The following is a 14,916-nucleotide window of genomic DNA, read 5'->3' as shown; positions in this document are numbered from 1 at the left end:
TTGTGAAGCACTGTGAAGCTTATATAAGTCCTAAGTGCTATTCCTTCCTTCCTTCCTTCCTTCCCAATGGTTAAAATACAGTATTGCAGGCTAACTCTGACCACTGCCATCAGTTCGATCCTGACCGGCTCAAGATTGACTCAGCCTTCCCTCTTTTCGAGTTGGGTAAACTGAGGACCCCGATTGTTGAGGGCAAGAGGCTGACTCTGTCAACCGCTCAGAGGGGGCCGTAAAGGCACTGTGAAGCGGTACATAAGTCTAAGCGCTATTGCTATCTTCGGGTTAATGAGGCTGGCGGATCCTCTTGCGCCGTGCCAGCCGCAGAGGAAACTATTTCCACAAGGTCCCTCTTAAGTTGATCTTCCGTGGGGTGAGGCCCAGTGGCCCACAAACGCAAGGCGGTGGGGGGAGGGGAAGCCTCCTGTGGCTCTCACGGGCTTGGGAAAGGGGCTGCCTCCCCTCCACCTTCCGTGATTCCCCTCCGTAGCCTTGCCCTTCCCCCTGGGGTGTCCTCCCTGCTGGGGGCCGCAGACCCAGAACTCCGGCTGTACTTTTTGCACCCTGGAACTGCGGCTTGGTGAGAGTTGGCCGCCCCGTGTGCTCAGATCCGCCTGCCAAGCAGGGGAGGCCCTGCCTGTCCAAGCCAAGCCCTTGTTTCTCCCCCCACCGCCCCCCCCAGGATTATCTTGGTCTCCCCCTTCCTGCCCCCGCGGGGGTCAGTGCTTGGCAGCAGAGACCCCTCCTCCTGCCCGAGGACGGTGTGTTTTTGAGAGTCCTGCCCGACAGGATGTCAGGAGAGCCATCCTGTCACTCATCAGGGAAGGGAAGTGGGGGCGGAGGTGGGGCTGCTTCCAGGAACAGCCTCTTCCTTGGGCCAGGAGGGGGTGGGGCCAGCAGGTTTGGGAGCCAGAGCCGGAGGGAGGAGGAGGAGGAGGAGGAGGAGGAGGGCGCTGCGTGGAAGGGTGGCCCTTGCCCCAGTGGGTGGACCCAGCCGCCGGCGACCTTTCTCCTACATGCAGCCACCTGTCTCCCTCCCCTGCCTGGCCCACTGATGGAGCAGCAAATAAAGGCCCCTCTCTGATCTGGTTTCGCCCAGAGGGAGGCGCAGCTCGGGCTGGAGCAGAGAGCCAGGGCTGCCAAGGCTGGGCAGGGCTCAACGCAGCTTGGGCTGGCTGTTGCGGGCATCGATGCCAGCCGCCCGGGCCCTGCGGGGAGAAAGAGGCCCGCTCTCCTCCGGTCGGGGCTGCCTCCTCAAGGCTCCTGCTTGGGTGGGGAGGCCCCGGGTCCCGTCTTTCCGCCTGGGACGGTGGCAGCCGCCCCATGGAGCCCTCCCCCCGCCGACGCACGGCAGCGCCTTCCCTCTCCCCCCCGGTGGATTTTGTCCTGGGTGCCGCGGCCTGCTGCATGGCCTGCGTGTTCACCAACCCGCTGGAGGTGGTGAAGACGCGGCTGCAGCTACAGGGGGAGCTCCGTGCCCGAGGCTCGTACCCTCGCCACTACCGAGGGGTGCTGCAGGCCATGGTGGCCGTCCGACGGGCCGACGGACTCTGGGGCCTGCAGAAAGGGCTGGCGGCCGGGCTGCTGTACCAGGGGCTGATGAACGGCACGCGGTTCGGCTTCTACTCCCACGCTGAGGACCTCGGCCTGACCCAGCAGCCGGGAGGGACCATGGCGGCCGGAGCTGTGGCTGGGGCCCTGGGGGCCTTCGTCGCCAGCCCAGCCTACTTGGTAAGCCTCTTCTTGGTGGTGGTGGTGGTGCCTATTACTGGGCAGAGCCTTGGCTTTTTTAGGGCGTTGTTTTGCAGGTCAGGCCTGGAGGTTAGGGAGGGGGCAGCATCTCCTGTGTGCTTCCTGAGCGTGGGATATGCCAGCCGTGGCTGCACCCCCGGTCATCTCCAAAGAGGACAGCCAGGGCTGCCCCTGCTACGAGCTCTGGTGAGGCTGGGGGTGCCTCTTTGGGGGTGGCCTTAAGGCAGTTCCCCTCTCCCCAGGGTGCTTCTGTGGGCACAGGGGTGTATTAAGCCTTAAGCAGGCGAAGCACGTGCTTAAGGCACCAGGCCCAAAAGTTGAGAAAGGAAGAAAAACACCAATGAAGATTTGTAAATATATATATATCTATATCTATCTTTGCATGTCCAAAGGAGGGGTCAGGCACCCAGATTTGTCAGTGCTTAGGGCACCAGTGAGCCTTAATCCACCACTGCATTGGGCACCGGCGTCCTCTCCCACCCGTGTTGCCTGCGCAGCCTAGCTGGAGTGGTGCATCCTTTGGCCCCTCGACAGGGAGGGGAAAAGCTTTTGAGAAAGCATGCAGGCCTGTTGCCTGGGCATTTGCAGCCTGAGGGAGATGCCCAAGGAATTTTTAATCTCCAAATGCCCCCTGCATGGTGCCCATCCCTCCTTTTTTTTGCAAAAAGCCGGCTTTTGCCCTAAGTGGGAGCTCTCTGTGAGAGTGGGGTCCTGTTGATTAGGCAGCAGCGCCTCCTGGAAGACGGCTGAGAAAGGAGGTGCCTTCGGAGCCCAGGTGGGACGGCTTCTTTGAGCTCGGTAATGCCAATACATCCCCTAAGTGTCCTCAGAAGGGTTAGTCCAGGCCGAGGGGGGAAGAGGCCCCTGGACCCCTGAAAGGACCGGGTGCAAGTCAGCAAGAGAGAGTTGGTTCACACACACACACATACACACCCTCTGCGGTCCTGGCCTCACCCCGTTTCCTTTCCTCTTGCAGGTCAAGACGCACCTCCAAGCCCAAACGGCCTCGGCCATGGCAGTGGGACACCAGCACAACCACAAGGTCCGAGGGGGTCTCGCCTTCCTTGGTCCAGGACTCTGCCCAGAGCTGCCTTTGGCCCACCTTGGCAGAAAGCCTCGGCACGTTTCAGGGGTCACGGCGCTCCTGCCGGGCCTGATCAGCTCCAGGCCTTGGCGGGAGCCTCCTTCCCGGCAGGGTGAGGCCGAGGGAGGCCTTGTGACCTCAGGCACCGCCAAGGAAGAGGGAGAGGGAGGCCGGCCGGTCCCCAGGGCAAACCACGGCGGCGGCATCGGCTGTCCGTTCCCAACCTGAGAGGGAAGCTCAACGCGCTGGCTTGGCAAAAATCTCCCACTCTCCAGCTGCAGTGGCCCAGGATGGCTAGCCGGCCTGCCTGAAAGGCGCTCAGCCCAGCCGTCCCTGCAGCTGGGCCGATGCCGGGATGGAAGTTTCTCGTAGCTGAGGCGTCAGCTGCCGGCAAAGCCCCCCCAAACAGCCCACCTCACAGCAGACACACACGTGCACACCCAACTAAGCATCCTAGGCCAGTGCTGGCTAATATTTGTGCCCAAAGTGTGTGCGCACACATCCCCAAAATGCAGTGTGCATGCACCCACCCACCCCAGATACATGTGCTTCCCCACACACGTGCGCACGTCCCTGAGTCTGCCCCCCTTCCTGCATGCTTAGCAGAGGCCCCCAAAGACCAGCTGGCCGGCAGGAGGCAAGCACGCCCATGCAGAGCTGAGCTTGGGTGACGGTTCATGGGCCCCAGAGAAGGCTCTGTGTGCCACCTCTGGTGCCCATGCCACAGGTTTGCCACCCCAGGCCTCGGCAGAGAGTCCGCTCCTGTCACCCTTTTGTCTGTCCAGGACGCAGCTGGGATTTTTTTTGCCCAGCCGACTCCTTTGCGTGGCCCCTGCTGAACAGGGCCGGGATCAGTGCGACGTCATTTTCCTTTCCGGGGTCAAGAGTTGGCCCTGCGGTGGAGAGGAGGATCCTGCAGGCTAAGTTCCTCCTGTTTCAGGGAGACCTGCCCTCCCTCCCTGGCCCCGGCCCGAGGATGTGGGGCGCCGGGCTGAGTGGCTTGTCTTCTCCTGCCGCTTTGCAGAGCATCTCCGGGGCCTTTGAGGCCATCTATAAGCGGCAGGGCCTGCTGGGGCTGTGGCGCGGCGTGAGTGGAGCGGTGCCTCGCGTCACAGTGGGCTCCTCGGTGCAGCTGGCCACCTTCGCCTCGGCCAGGGAGTGGGTGGCAAGGCAGCAGGTGAGCAGGCCCTGTGTGTGTGTGTGTGTGCGTGTGTGTGCGTGTGTGTCCCCTGAAAGGAAGGCTCCCACGGGCAAATCGGATGCTGGACCAAGAGTTGGCCACCCCACATGCTCAGATCCAGAGGTGGGTCTTCAGCCGGTTCTGACCAGTTCTGGAGAACCGGTAGCGGAAATTTTGAGTCATTTGGAGAACCGGCCAATCCCGCCTCTGACTGGCCCCGCCAACCCCATCTCTCTTCTCTGCCTCCCATCGAGTCCCAGCTGATGGGCTGGGTCTCCTTGGGTTGCCCTGCCCAGGAGAACGGAGCTGGAAAGCAGGTTAGTGGGGTGGGGAGGGAATGGGGGTTTTCCAGTATCCTTCCCCTGCCATTCCCACCAAGCCACGCCACCCCCACAGAACCAGTAGTAAAAAAAAACATTTGAATCCCACTATTGCTCAGATCTGTGTATGCCAGCAGCAGAGGCTCTGCTTGTCCAAGCCAGAAGCTTTGGGGAGCCCCTTGTGCCCCCACCCAACAACTTTACACCCCCAGCAACTTCGGCCCAGGCCAGAAGCTTTGGGAGCCCCTTCGGCCTTTCCCAGCCACCCGGCTTCCCCAGGCCCGCTCCTGCCGTCCGTGGTGGCCTGCGGACCCTGGATATTATTATTATTTTTTTGCCCTCGCCCCCAAACGCTTCTTCTCTGCCTTTCGGGTTCCCAGTGGTTCAAGGAAGGCAGCTGGATGGTGGCCCTTGCCGGGGGCATGGTCAGCAGCGTGGCCGTGACCGTGGCCATGACTCCCTTTGACGTGGTGAGCACGCGGCTCTACAACCAGCCGGTGGACGAAACGGGCACGGTGAGCTTCAACGGAGGGGCTCGATGCCCCGTTTTTGGGCTGGGGGCGTGGGGCGGTTGTGGGGGGAGGTTACCCCGTCAACTGTCCTCTTCCTCCTCCTCCCATGCAGGGCAAGCATTACCGCGGCTTCTTCGACTGCGTCGTGCGGGTCTCGGGGAAGGAAGGCGTCCTGGCCCTGTACAAGGGCTTCGGCCCCGCTTACCTCCGCCTGGGGCCACACACTGTCCTCAGCCTCCTTTTCTGGGACGAGCTGAGGAGGTTCACCGCCTGGTGGCAGGCCACCAGGTGACCCCCCCACCCCGCCAAGCCGTTCAGGAGCCTCCAGCGGCCCCTGAGAGAGCAGGACGGCCGGAGGAGCGAGCGACTCCTTTCCCCCCCAGCAGGAGCAGCAGGAGTTTCGTCCAAATACAGCCAAACAAAGTTGGGAAGGGACCTCGGAGGTCATCTAGTCCAACACCCACCCCCGTTCGAGTAGAAGACCTCCGGCCACTCCAGACAAACCTCTGCAAAGATTTCTCCAATCATCCGGGTTATGATTATCCCAAAAGGCAACTGGACTTCCTTTTGTGTGTGTGTGTGTGTGTGTGTGTGTGTGTGTTCTTTGTTTTCCCCTCCCTTTGAAAACGTTTCACTTCTCATCCAAGAAGCTTCCTCGGTTCTACCTCCTTCACTGTCCCGTTTTGTGACCTTCTGACGAGCAGCTGCGGGGGTGTGTGTGTCCAGATACGGAGCAGTGAAGGGCAGCCGGACAACGAAGGACGCCGGCAGAGCCAGTTGCAACCTTCAAGCAAAGTGGAAGTTTCAACCACGGGCCCCCCTTTTTTGTGTGTGTGTTTGTGTGGTGGGGTCGGTCCCAAATAATTCACCCACCTGAGAAAGGACAGTTCCAAGCAGACAGACTGGATTTGACTCCTGCCTCGTCGTCCCCCCGGAGTTCCCCCCCCCTACACACACACACACACACACACACACACACTTGACTCACACTCCAGGGCCAGAGTCAGAAAGGCAGGGGCCAGAAAGAAGAGGTGGCAAACCATCTGGTCCTTCTTCCCTCGGGGCCGAAGCCGCTGGTTTTCCGCACAGAAGAGGGAGATCGGGTGAAGCAGGAAAGGAAGAGGAGGAAAAGAGAGAGAAAGAGAGGATTCTGAGAGAGGAGAAGAAAAAGTAAGTCCTGCTTTGGGAACACTGAATTCTCCTTTGCTGGAGTGGCAGAGGGGGGCACTATAAGAGATAATCAGACTTGGAAGGGACCTTGTAGGCCATCTAGTCCAACCCCCTGCCCAAGCAGGAGACCCTACACCATTTCTGACAAATGGCAGTCCAGTCTCTTCTTGAAAGCCTCCAGTGATGAAGCTTCTACAAGTTCTGAATGCAACTTCTGTTCCTTGGGTTGATTGCTCTCCCTGTCAGAAAATTTCTCTTTATTTCCAGATTAAATCTCTCCTTGTTCAGTTTCCATCCATTATTATTCCTTGTCTGGCCTTCAAAGGTGCTTTAGAAAACAGCTTGACCCCCTTCCTCCTTTCTGGGGCAGCCCCTCAAATATTGGAAGGCTGCTCTCCTGTCCCCCCTGGTCCTTCTCTTCCCTAGACCAGCCAGGCCCAGTTCCTGCAACCGTTCATCATCGTAGGTTTTAGCCTCCAGTCACTTTCACTTGCTCTCTCTTTCTCTCCCTTTCTTTCTTTTTCTCCTTCCTTTCTTTTTCTCCTCTCCTCTCTCCCTTTCTGTTCTTTCTCACTTTTTCCGCTCTCCCTCTTTTTCCTTTCTCTCCCCTCCCACTTTCTCTTTTTCTTTCTCTCCCACTTTCTCTTTTTTGTTCTCCACCTCTCCCTTCAAATACTGGAAGGCTGCTCTCCTGTCTCCCCTGGTCCTTCTCTTCCCTAGACCAGCCAGGCCCAGTTCCTGCAACTGTTCATCATATATTTTAGCCTCCAGTTCCCTCATCATCCTGGATGCTCTTCTCTGCACTGTTTCCAGAGTCTCAACCTCTTTGTTTATAGTGTGGTGACCAAAACTCCTAGGAGGGAGGCAGGCCCAGAGCTTGGGAGTGGCCCCATTGCCCCTTCTGACTTTTGGGATCCAGGAGAAGGGGTGAGCTTGGAGCACAGGTGGGATTGGTTGCAACCATCACTGGGGTTAGTCGTGCCCAGGTGCCGGTCCCAACACGGCCGTCTCCAGCAAGGGCAGGGAAGCCACAGTGGCCAAAATGGTGCCACCCACGGAAAGGAAAACGGGGGGGGGGCTTCTCTTCCACCCCCACCCCCCAGATTTATGGGTCGCTCCCTGGAAGCATCTTCTTCCATTGTCTTGTTGGCCGGGCAAAGTTGAGTTGGCAAAAGGAGCCAGGTTTGGTTTTAAGCCGCTGGGAAACGGACGAGGTGCCGGGTCCAAGGGCCCAAAGTTCAGAGGTGCAGGAAGGTGGGGGCTGAGAATTATTGCCGTCCCGAACTGGATGGTCCTGGACCTCCTCTGTGACCCCCACCTCACCCCACCCTCACCCCACCTGGCCTGGCGCTGCAGCAGGACCAGGTCCAAGAACGGGCTACAGGCGCATCCCACGTTTCTGTTTCTGTAAAAAATTAATATCTAATAAAGGCTCCATTTCCACAAACGAGAGAGCAGCCCTTGTGTGGACTCCGCACTGCCAGCCACTCTGGCTCCTCGCTCAGAAACCCCCCACACACACACACAAAAAGGGGGCCAGCACAAGCGGCCGAAGGGGGGAGAAATGGGTCCGGAGGACCCTCAGAGGCAGCGGGTGAGCTTCCCCGCTTCGCTGGACCAGCCACTCGGCGGGGCAGAGTCAGCCTCCCATTCGGGGCTGATCCTGGCCGGAGGGACGGCTCCTATGGATGGATGGGTGGGGGAGGGCACGGAGGAAGGATGAGCTTGGGAGTTTGCCCAGGGAAAGGAAGAGCCTGCAAACGGGCAGTGGCTCCATTGGACCCTAGTGTCTTCCTCCCCCCACCCCCTGGCAGGAGGCCTGGCCTGTGGCTAGCGCCGGCTGTCTCTCCGGTCCTCCAGGGGAGGGAAGCCAAACGGAACAGCACTTCCTTATAACAGATAAACCAGAGTTGGAAGGGACCTTGCAGGTCATCTAGTCCGACCCCCCGCCCAAGCGGGAGACCCCGACACCATTTCTGACAAAATGGCAGCCCAATCTCTTCTGGAAAAGTCTGAAGCGATGGCGCTCCCTGTCCAAGGCGTCTCTTTAAGGGGCGTTTCACAAATACTGGGACAGAAGGCGGCTGTGGACCTTCGGACCGAGGGTGCAAGTGCTTTTGTTGTCTTCAGAGCACCGGGAAGGAACACAGACACACACACACACACACACACACACATGTTTGATTGCCTGCTTAGTGCGTCCGATTCAGTGGTTGCTCTGCCCGAAACAGCTGCAAAAAAGGGGGGTGCTGCTCTTTTGGCCCCACAGCTTTCCCTCTTGAGCTGGGAAACTCTTCCTCCCCGTCCCCACCCGTGCAGGAAGCCCTTCCTGCTTCCCCTCGTGGCCGTCCACAGCTCCTGCCACGGGCGGGAAGGATTTTGAACAAAGCTCCCGTGGCCTGTGGCTCCATCACCCCCAGCCTGCGGAGCCTTGGATGGGCCCTGAGCGAAGGAAGCGGCAGAGGGCCTCCTTCCCCAAGGCGCAAAAGGCTGAGCCAGCCTGCCCACGGCCGTTCCTTCCCCCGTCCTCCCCCCGTTTATTTGTTCACTCTGGGCTCAAGGTCCTTCCTGTGCCGAGAGTCGGGAGGCCACTGAGACGAACCTGGGCGCAGCGCAGGCCACAATGCTCTCCTGGGTGCAGGGCTTCCTCCCGCTGGCATGGACCTCCAGCCTTGTGGACTCCCTCCTACAGGGTGAGCTCTCGTACCCCCCACACACACACACACCTCTACACCTTCCCTCCCTCTCCCCACAGCCCCCTCCCTACCTTCTGGCTGACCTCTGCTTCCCTTGCAGGGCTGGTGGGGGCCTGTGCCGTCTGCATCCTGGGCAGCCTGATGAGGATTTACCTCTACATCCAGTGCTTGAAGTGAGTGGCCCGCTTGGGAGGTCCCTGGGGTGGGGGGGGTGGGGAGGAAGGAAGTCCCACTTCAGCCCTCCGCAGGTTTGGGCTTCGAACACGTTAGCCTGGTGGCTGGGTGGGCGTGGCCATGGTGGGTGTGGCCTAGTCCACTTCCTGCACCATGCTGAGTCGTGTGCTTTCACCCTTCCCGGACTCCTGAGGCTTTCCTTGAGCCTCCGGGAAGGCGAAAACAGCCTCCCCAGGCTCCTGAGGCTCTCTGGAAGCTGGAAACAGGCCCGTTTCCGGCCTTCCCGAACTTCCGGGAGGCGCGTTCTTCACCCTCCCTGAGCCTCCACGTGCAGGGCGCCTTACCTGCATCCAAAACTGGCCACGTGGATGCTCTTGGGAGGGGCGTGGCGGGGTTGGCAGGGCCAGCCAGGAGTGGGATTTGGGGTTCTCCGAACTGCGCAGAACCTTAGCGAACCCCTGGCCCTCCGCCCCCCCTGGGCACCTCCCATGGCTGACGGCTGACCCTTGCCCGAGTCCGTACAGGGGTGGGCGCTCACCTGGCCGCCCGTAGATCCACCTGACTTCCCCTCCCCCTCCCCGTCATCCTCTCCAGTGACCCCGACAGGCTGAAGGAGAAGGAGGAGCTCCGGCAGCAGCGGCCCTTCCTGGACCGGCTCCATCTCGTGGTGCTGACGGCCATCTTCACCGTGGTGGGGCACCGGGTAGCCGCTCTGATCGTCTTGGAGTTCTCCCTCCGGGCAGTGTCCGCCATCCTTTCCCTCAACAAGGTTGCCCCCATCTTCCTTCCTGCTTCGGCATTGGGGCTGGGGGGGCGGGATGGGAGGGGCAGGGAGAAGTGGGGAGAAGCCCCCCGACACAGGTCAGAATGTGGCCGGAGAAAAAGTTGTGCAATGCCTACGGCTTAAGGGCCACTTGATAGGCACCGAATTCCTGCCTAAGCAGGGGGTTGGACTAAATGACCTCCAAGGCCCCACCCAACTCTTGTTATTCTATTCTATTCCTGCTAAGGCCTCTGCCCCCACCTCAGCCTCGGCCAGGAGGTGGCCAGTGGCTTCCTTGCTTTCTTCCCCCCCATTCACCATTTGAATGGGGCAGGGGGGACAACCTGAGGCTTCACCAACCACAAACCCCATGGTGCCCTTGTGTTTCTCTCCATGGAGTGGGCCCCAAAGTCTTCCTGCGGTCGGGCCTGGATGCAGATGGAGCTTACGGAAGGGGGATGGCTGGACAGACGCAAGTTGTATCAGGGCCTCAGCACTGGCCCTGCATCGTTTGAAGTGGTCTTTTTACTGTGGTGGCGCAGTGGTTAGAGGGCAGTACTGCAGTTCTGCCGACTGCCGGCTGCCTGTAATTTGGCAGATCGAATCCCATCAGGCTCAAGGTCAAACTCAGCCTTCTGTCCTTCCGAGGTGGGTCAAATGAGGACCCAGATTGTTGGGGGCAAGTGGCTGACTCTGTGAACCACTTAAGAGAGGGCTGGGAAGCACAATAAAGCGGTATATAAGTCTAACAGCTATTGCTTCCTTCCGTCCCGGTGGTTAGAATGTGGTATGTCAGGCTAACTCTGCCCAATGCCAGCAGTTCGATCCTGACCACCTCAAGGTCAACTCAGCCTTCCATCCTTGCAGGGTGGGTAAAATGAGGACCCAGATTGTTTGGGGGCAAGAGGCTGACTCTGTAAACCGCTTAGAGAGGGCTGTATAAGCACTGTGAAGCGGTGTATAAGTCTGTGCTAGTGCCATTGCTACATAAGAACCATGGGGGTTCAGTGGTTAGAATACAGTATTGCAGATCGGCTCTGCCCAATGCCATCAGTTCGATCCTGACCTGCTCAAGGTAGACTCAGCCTTCCATCCTTCCGGGGTGGGTCAAATGAGGACCCAGATTGTTGGGGGCAAGAGGCTGACTGTGTAAACCGCTTAGAGTAGGGTTGGGTAGAATTGTGAAGCGGCGTATAAGTCTAAAGGCTATTGCTGTTTTATTGTGTTGTGGTGCCCAGAATTCTTGTCCGGTGGGTGGCTAAGCAGCCGTCTGTGTAACAAAGAGGCTTGTTTCAAAGGGGGCCCTGAGCAGCCAGCTCTACCTGCTCTGCCAATACTCGCTGGGCTGCGGCGTCTCCTGCAGCCTCGGCTACCTGCAGGAAGGAGCCCCTCACCGCACCTGGAACCTCCTCCTGGCCGTGGGGCTGGCCACCCTCCTGACTCACTACGTCTGGCGCCTGGCCTGGCACGTCTCCACGCTGTACGAGCTGCACTGCAAGGAGCGCTACTGCGGGGGCTGCCTCTTCCTCCTCACCACGTGGCATGGCATCCCCCGGCTGCTCTGCCGCGCCCTCCAGGTGACCTTCGGGGTGGCCAACTTGGCGGCCGTGGCTCTGATCAACCGGGACTTCCTCTCCACCACCGAGGCCATCCGGTTCTGGACGCCGCTGACCATCTGCTACACGCTTCTGATCATCTACATGCAGGGTGAGTGGCGCCCGGTGTCCCGAATGCTGCAGGAAGCACGGCTGCCTGCAGACCCCGGTCTTGCTTGGCCTTCCCCTCCCTGGAGTGTTGGGGGGGGGGAGGGGTCCTTCCTGAGCAGTGGCCAGTCTCCCTCAGGTGGAAGGCGGAGGCGCTGCCCGGCTCCTCCGGCTGACCCGCTTCCTTCCGCCCGCTCGGCCGACAGAGGAGCAGGACCACAACCCCAACCAGCAGATGGCTTTCCAGACCGCCTTTGTCAGGATGGGCGGCCTCCTGGTCTTGTTGATGACGGTGGGCCAGTGGAGGGACATCGTGAACGTCCTCATCTCTCTGGTGGGGGAGGTCTGGTGCCTGATGCGGAGCAGGTCCATGCTGGAGGTTTGCAGGAAGCAGGTGAGGAGGAAGAGGAGGAAGAAGAGAAGGAAGGGAAGAGGAGGAAGAAGAGAAGGAGGAGGAGGAAGAAGAGGGGGAGGAGGTTGAGGAAGAGGAGGAGGAAGAAGAGAAGGAGGGGAGGGGAGAAAGAAGAAGAGGAAGAGGGGAGGGGAGAAAGAGGAGGAGGAGGAAGAGGAGGGAAGGGGGTTGAGGAAGAAGAGAAGGAAGAGGAGGTGGAAGAAGAGGAAGAGGAGGAAGAAGAAGAGAAAAGAGGAGAAAGGAAAAGAAAAAGAGGGGGAAGGGGAAGTTGAGGAAGAGAAAAGAAGAGGAGGGGAGGAAGAGGAGGAATATCAGGAGGGAGGGGAGAAAGAAGAGGATGAAGAGAAGGAGGAGGGAGGAAGAAGAGGAAGAAGAGAAGGAGGAGGAGGAAAAGGAAGAAGAGAAGGAAGGGGAAGAGGAGGAAGAAGAGAAGGAGGAGGAGGAAGAGGAAGAGAGAAGGAGAAAGAAGAGGGGGAGGAGGTTGAAGAAGAGGAGGAGGAAGAGAGAAGGAGGAGGAGGAGGAGGAAGAAGAGAAGGAAGAAGAGGAAGAGGGGGAGAAAGGAGGAAGAGGAAGAGGAGGAAGGGGGAGGTTGAGGAAGAAGAGAAGGAGGAGGAGGAAGAAGAAGAAGAGGAGAAAGAAGAGGGGGAGGAGGTTGAGGAAGAAGGGGAAGAAGAGGAGGGGGAAGAAGAGAGGAGGAAGAAGAGAAGGAGAAGGAAGAGGGGGAGGAATAAGGAGGGGAGAAAGAGGAAGAGGAAGAAGAGGAGAAAGAGGAGGAGGAGGAAGAGGAGGGAAGGGGAGGTTGAGGAAGAAGGAAGAAGAGGTGGAAGAAGAGGAAGAGGAGGAGGAAGAAGAGAAAGGAGGAGAAAGGAGAAAGAAAAAGAGGAGGGAAGGGGGAAGTTGAGGAAGAGAAAAGAAGAGGATGGGGAGGAAGAGGAGGAATATCAGGAGGGGGGAGAAAGAAGAGGACGAAGAGAAGGAGGAGGGGAGGAATAAGAGGAAAAAGGGGAGGAGGAGGAGGAGGAGGAGGAGGGTGCCGGACTGCAAGCGGGAGCAGCCCAGCCTCTCCACTGCATCTCTGCCGGCCTCTGGGGAAGTTCCCTTTGAACGGGGCTCAGGGTGCGATCAGGCCACCGCTGTGCTCACCAGCTCAGCAAGGCGGTTTCTCTCCCTCCCCAACATCCGGAGGTCCTGACTGACAGGACGTCAGAGCAAGGGCCCTCCCTGCGCTACGAATCCCGGGCGCTGTGGGGGGGAAGCCGGCCCCTCCGTGCATTTTGCATTTTGCTTCCCATTTCAGGACGAGAGCCTCTCGCTCTCTGCGTCGAAGTCCGGTCCACCTCGCGGCCAGCGCCAAGAGCATCCCCCCTCCAGATCTCCGGCAGCAGCGACCGAGGCCACGTCCTGAAAACGAGGAGCCTCCAGCCTAGAGACCTTTAGTGGCCAGGCAGGCCACAGGACCATCTCCCTTCTGGGCTCTCCGGCTTTGGTGTCAAAACGATTTGTGGGGCGCCGTGGCACCGCAATTCCATCTCCGGTCTGCCTTCCTGGGGACAGCAGAGAGGCCAAAACGGGTCAGACTGGGAGAGGCTTCAATCGGTGGGTGGCCAGGGGGAGTCCATTTGGGCTAAGGGGAGGCGCCGGAGACCTGGCTGCCATTACCCTGGGGAAGGCCGAGAGGGTAGGAGTCACCCCGGTTCGGGGTGCCAGGGCTCCCAGTTAAAGGGAGCTGAGCCTGGGTTGACCCCTGTTCCTCCCCGAGAGATTTTGAGGGTCAGGTGGGCCTAGTGCCCCCCACAGAAGGAAAGCTGCCACTTACTTTGGGAGGCAGTTGTGCCTTTTGGGCTTAGATTCCAGCATCACGTCCAGTCCCACCCTCAATCCTCCACACACCCAGGAACTGGCAGGTGGGCCTTCATCCCTGGCTCCCGGCTTGCCTGTTTCGCTCTCTCTTCTCCTGGCTAAGGTTTTCCCCAGTGGGAGAAATCAAATGAAGGCGAAGTTATTTCAGTCAGCGGTCCTTCTTCTTGGAGCCTATCCTTCTTGGGGTCATTGGACGTTGGGCGATCCTATTTTTTATCCATAGCCGCATGAAAAAAGTGCTACTGAGTTTTGTCCAAACCGGTCCCTTTGATTTTTTTTTTAAAAAAACAAGTTTTATTCAATTTTTCCAAAACAAAGAGAAATAAAAAAAAACTCATTTCGGTGTACAACATAATTCCAGATCACTACTTTTACATGCAAATATGACAATAATTATCTATTCATTTTCTACGTGGAACTTCCTATCTTATCCGTTTTTAACTTAATTCTCCGACGTTTGAATCAGAAAAGGAACAAAATTAATCCTGTTCACTAATATTACTTTCATTCTAAATATCTTCTCGGTTCATTTCAATTTATTTCAAATATTTCTCAAACATTATCCTTTCTTTTAAACATGACCTTTTCCATAATACTCTTTTCTTATTTAAGTCACTAATAATTCCCATATCTTCATACGTTAACTTTTAATTCTTTTACCTGTCAAGTTTGCAATTCCATCGCATATTCTTTCCATAAATTCTAGATTTATACAAGCTTTTACACACAAAATAAAACATGGGTTTCCCCTCCCCTTTCACTAATTTGGGAGTGTCACCTCAGGAGAGGGGTGGGTTTTAACTTCCTACAACAGGAAGACGGCCTGCAGCTCTTTTCAGCCCACGGCGCGGGTTTCAGGGGACGTGGGGGTTATCCGAAGCCCTGTTAAGGCGTTTGCTTTTATTTATCGATCTTTCCCTGCGCTCCAAGCCCTTGTGGTTTCCCCGGGTGGCTGGCAGTGGGCTGAAGCCCTATCCCCCCTCACACTCAACGGGGGCTTTCCCAGATGATGGGGCGGTCAGCTCTTCCTGGATGTCAGAGCGGGAGAAGTTTCTGCCCTGCGTGCGCCTGTTCCTTCCACACGCTCCTTCCGTCTCTCCAATGCTTTCCTTAAAGCCCCCCCCCTCCTTTTCAGGCCCAACACACACACACACAACTTGGACTGCCATTTGTCAGAAATGCTGTAGGGTCTCCTGGTTGGGCGGGGGGGGGGGGTGTTGGACTAGATGACCTACAAGGTCCCTTCCAACTCTACATATCTGTAAGCTCTTTTCCTCCATTCCAGACATTTT

At 58.2% G+C, this 14,916-nt stretch overlaps 2 protein-coding genes across 3 annotated transcripts; both read left to right on the top strand.

Moving 5' to 3' along the window:
- Positions 1-524: 524 nt before the first annotated feature.
- On the top strand, positions 525-7,465 carry SLC25A34 (solute carrier family 25 member 34). Its single transcript, XM_026684425.2, has 5 exons — positions 525-1,728; positions 2,726-2,791; positions 3,858-4,010; positions 4,714-4,848; positions 4,958-7,465. The coding sequence occupies exons 1-5, from the start codon at positions 1,321-1,323 to the stop codon at positions 5,135-5,137; spliced, it is 942 nt and encodes a 313-aa protein (XP_026540210.2). The 5' UTR covers positions 525-1,320; the 3' UTR covers positions 5,138-7,465.
- Positions 5,880-13,979, top strand: TMEM82 (transmembrane protein 82). Of its 2 annotated transcripts, XM_026684432.2 has the most exons (7): positions 5,932-6,015; positions 8,596-8,708; positions 8,812-8,884; positions 9,480-9,654; positions 10,947-11,355; positions 11,558-11,745; positions 13,062-13,979. In XM_026684432.2, the coding sequence occupies exons 2-7, from the start codon at positions 8,639-8,641 to the stop codon at positions 13,167-13,169; spliced, it is 1,023 nt and encodes a 340-aa protein (XP_026540217.2). In that variant the 5' UTR covers positions 5,932-6,015; positions 8,596-8,638; the 3' UTR covers positions 13,170-13,979. The 2 variants fall into 2 exon arrangements, with proteins under 2 accessions (XP_087800891.1, XP_026540217.2); XM_087944765.1 differs by lacking the exon at positions 8,596-8,708 and having other exon boundaries at positions 5,880-6,015.
- The last annotated feature ends 937 nt before the right edge of the window (positions 13,980-14,916 follow it).

Source organism: Notechis scutatus, chromosome 16 (genome assembly GCF_049901735.1).
Source record: "Notechis scutatus isolate UNSWTSFEM ecotype Mainland chromosome 16, rNotScu1.2, whole genome shotgun sequence".
Classification (NCBI taxonomy): domain Eukaryota; kingdom Metazoa; phylum Chordata; class Lepidosauria; order Squamata; family Elapidae; genus Notechis; species Notechis scutatus.
Note: the sequence above shows the minus strand (reverse complement) of the source record. Positions and strands in the feature narration are given on the sequence as shown.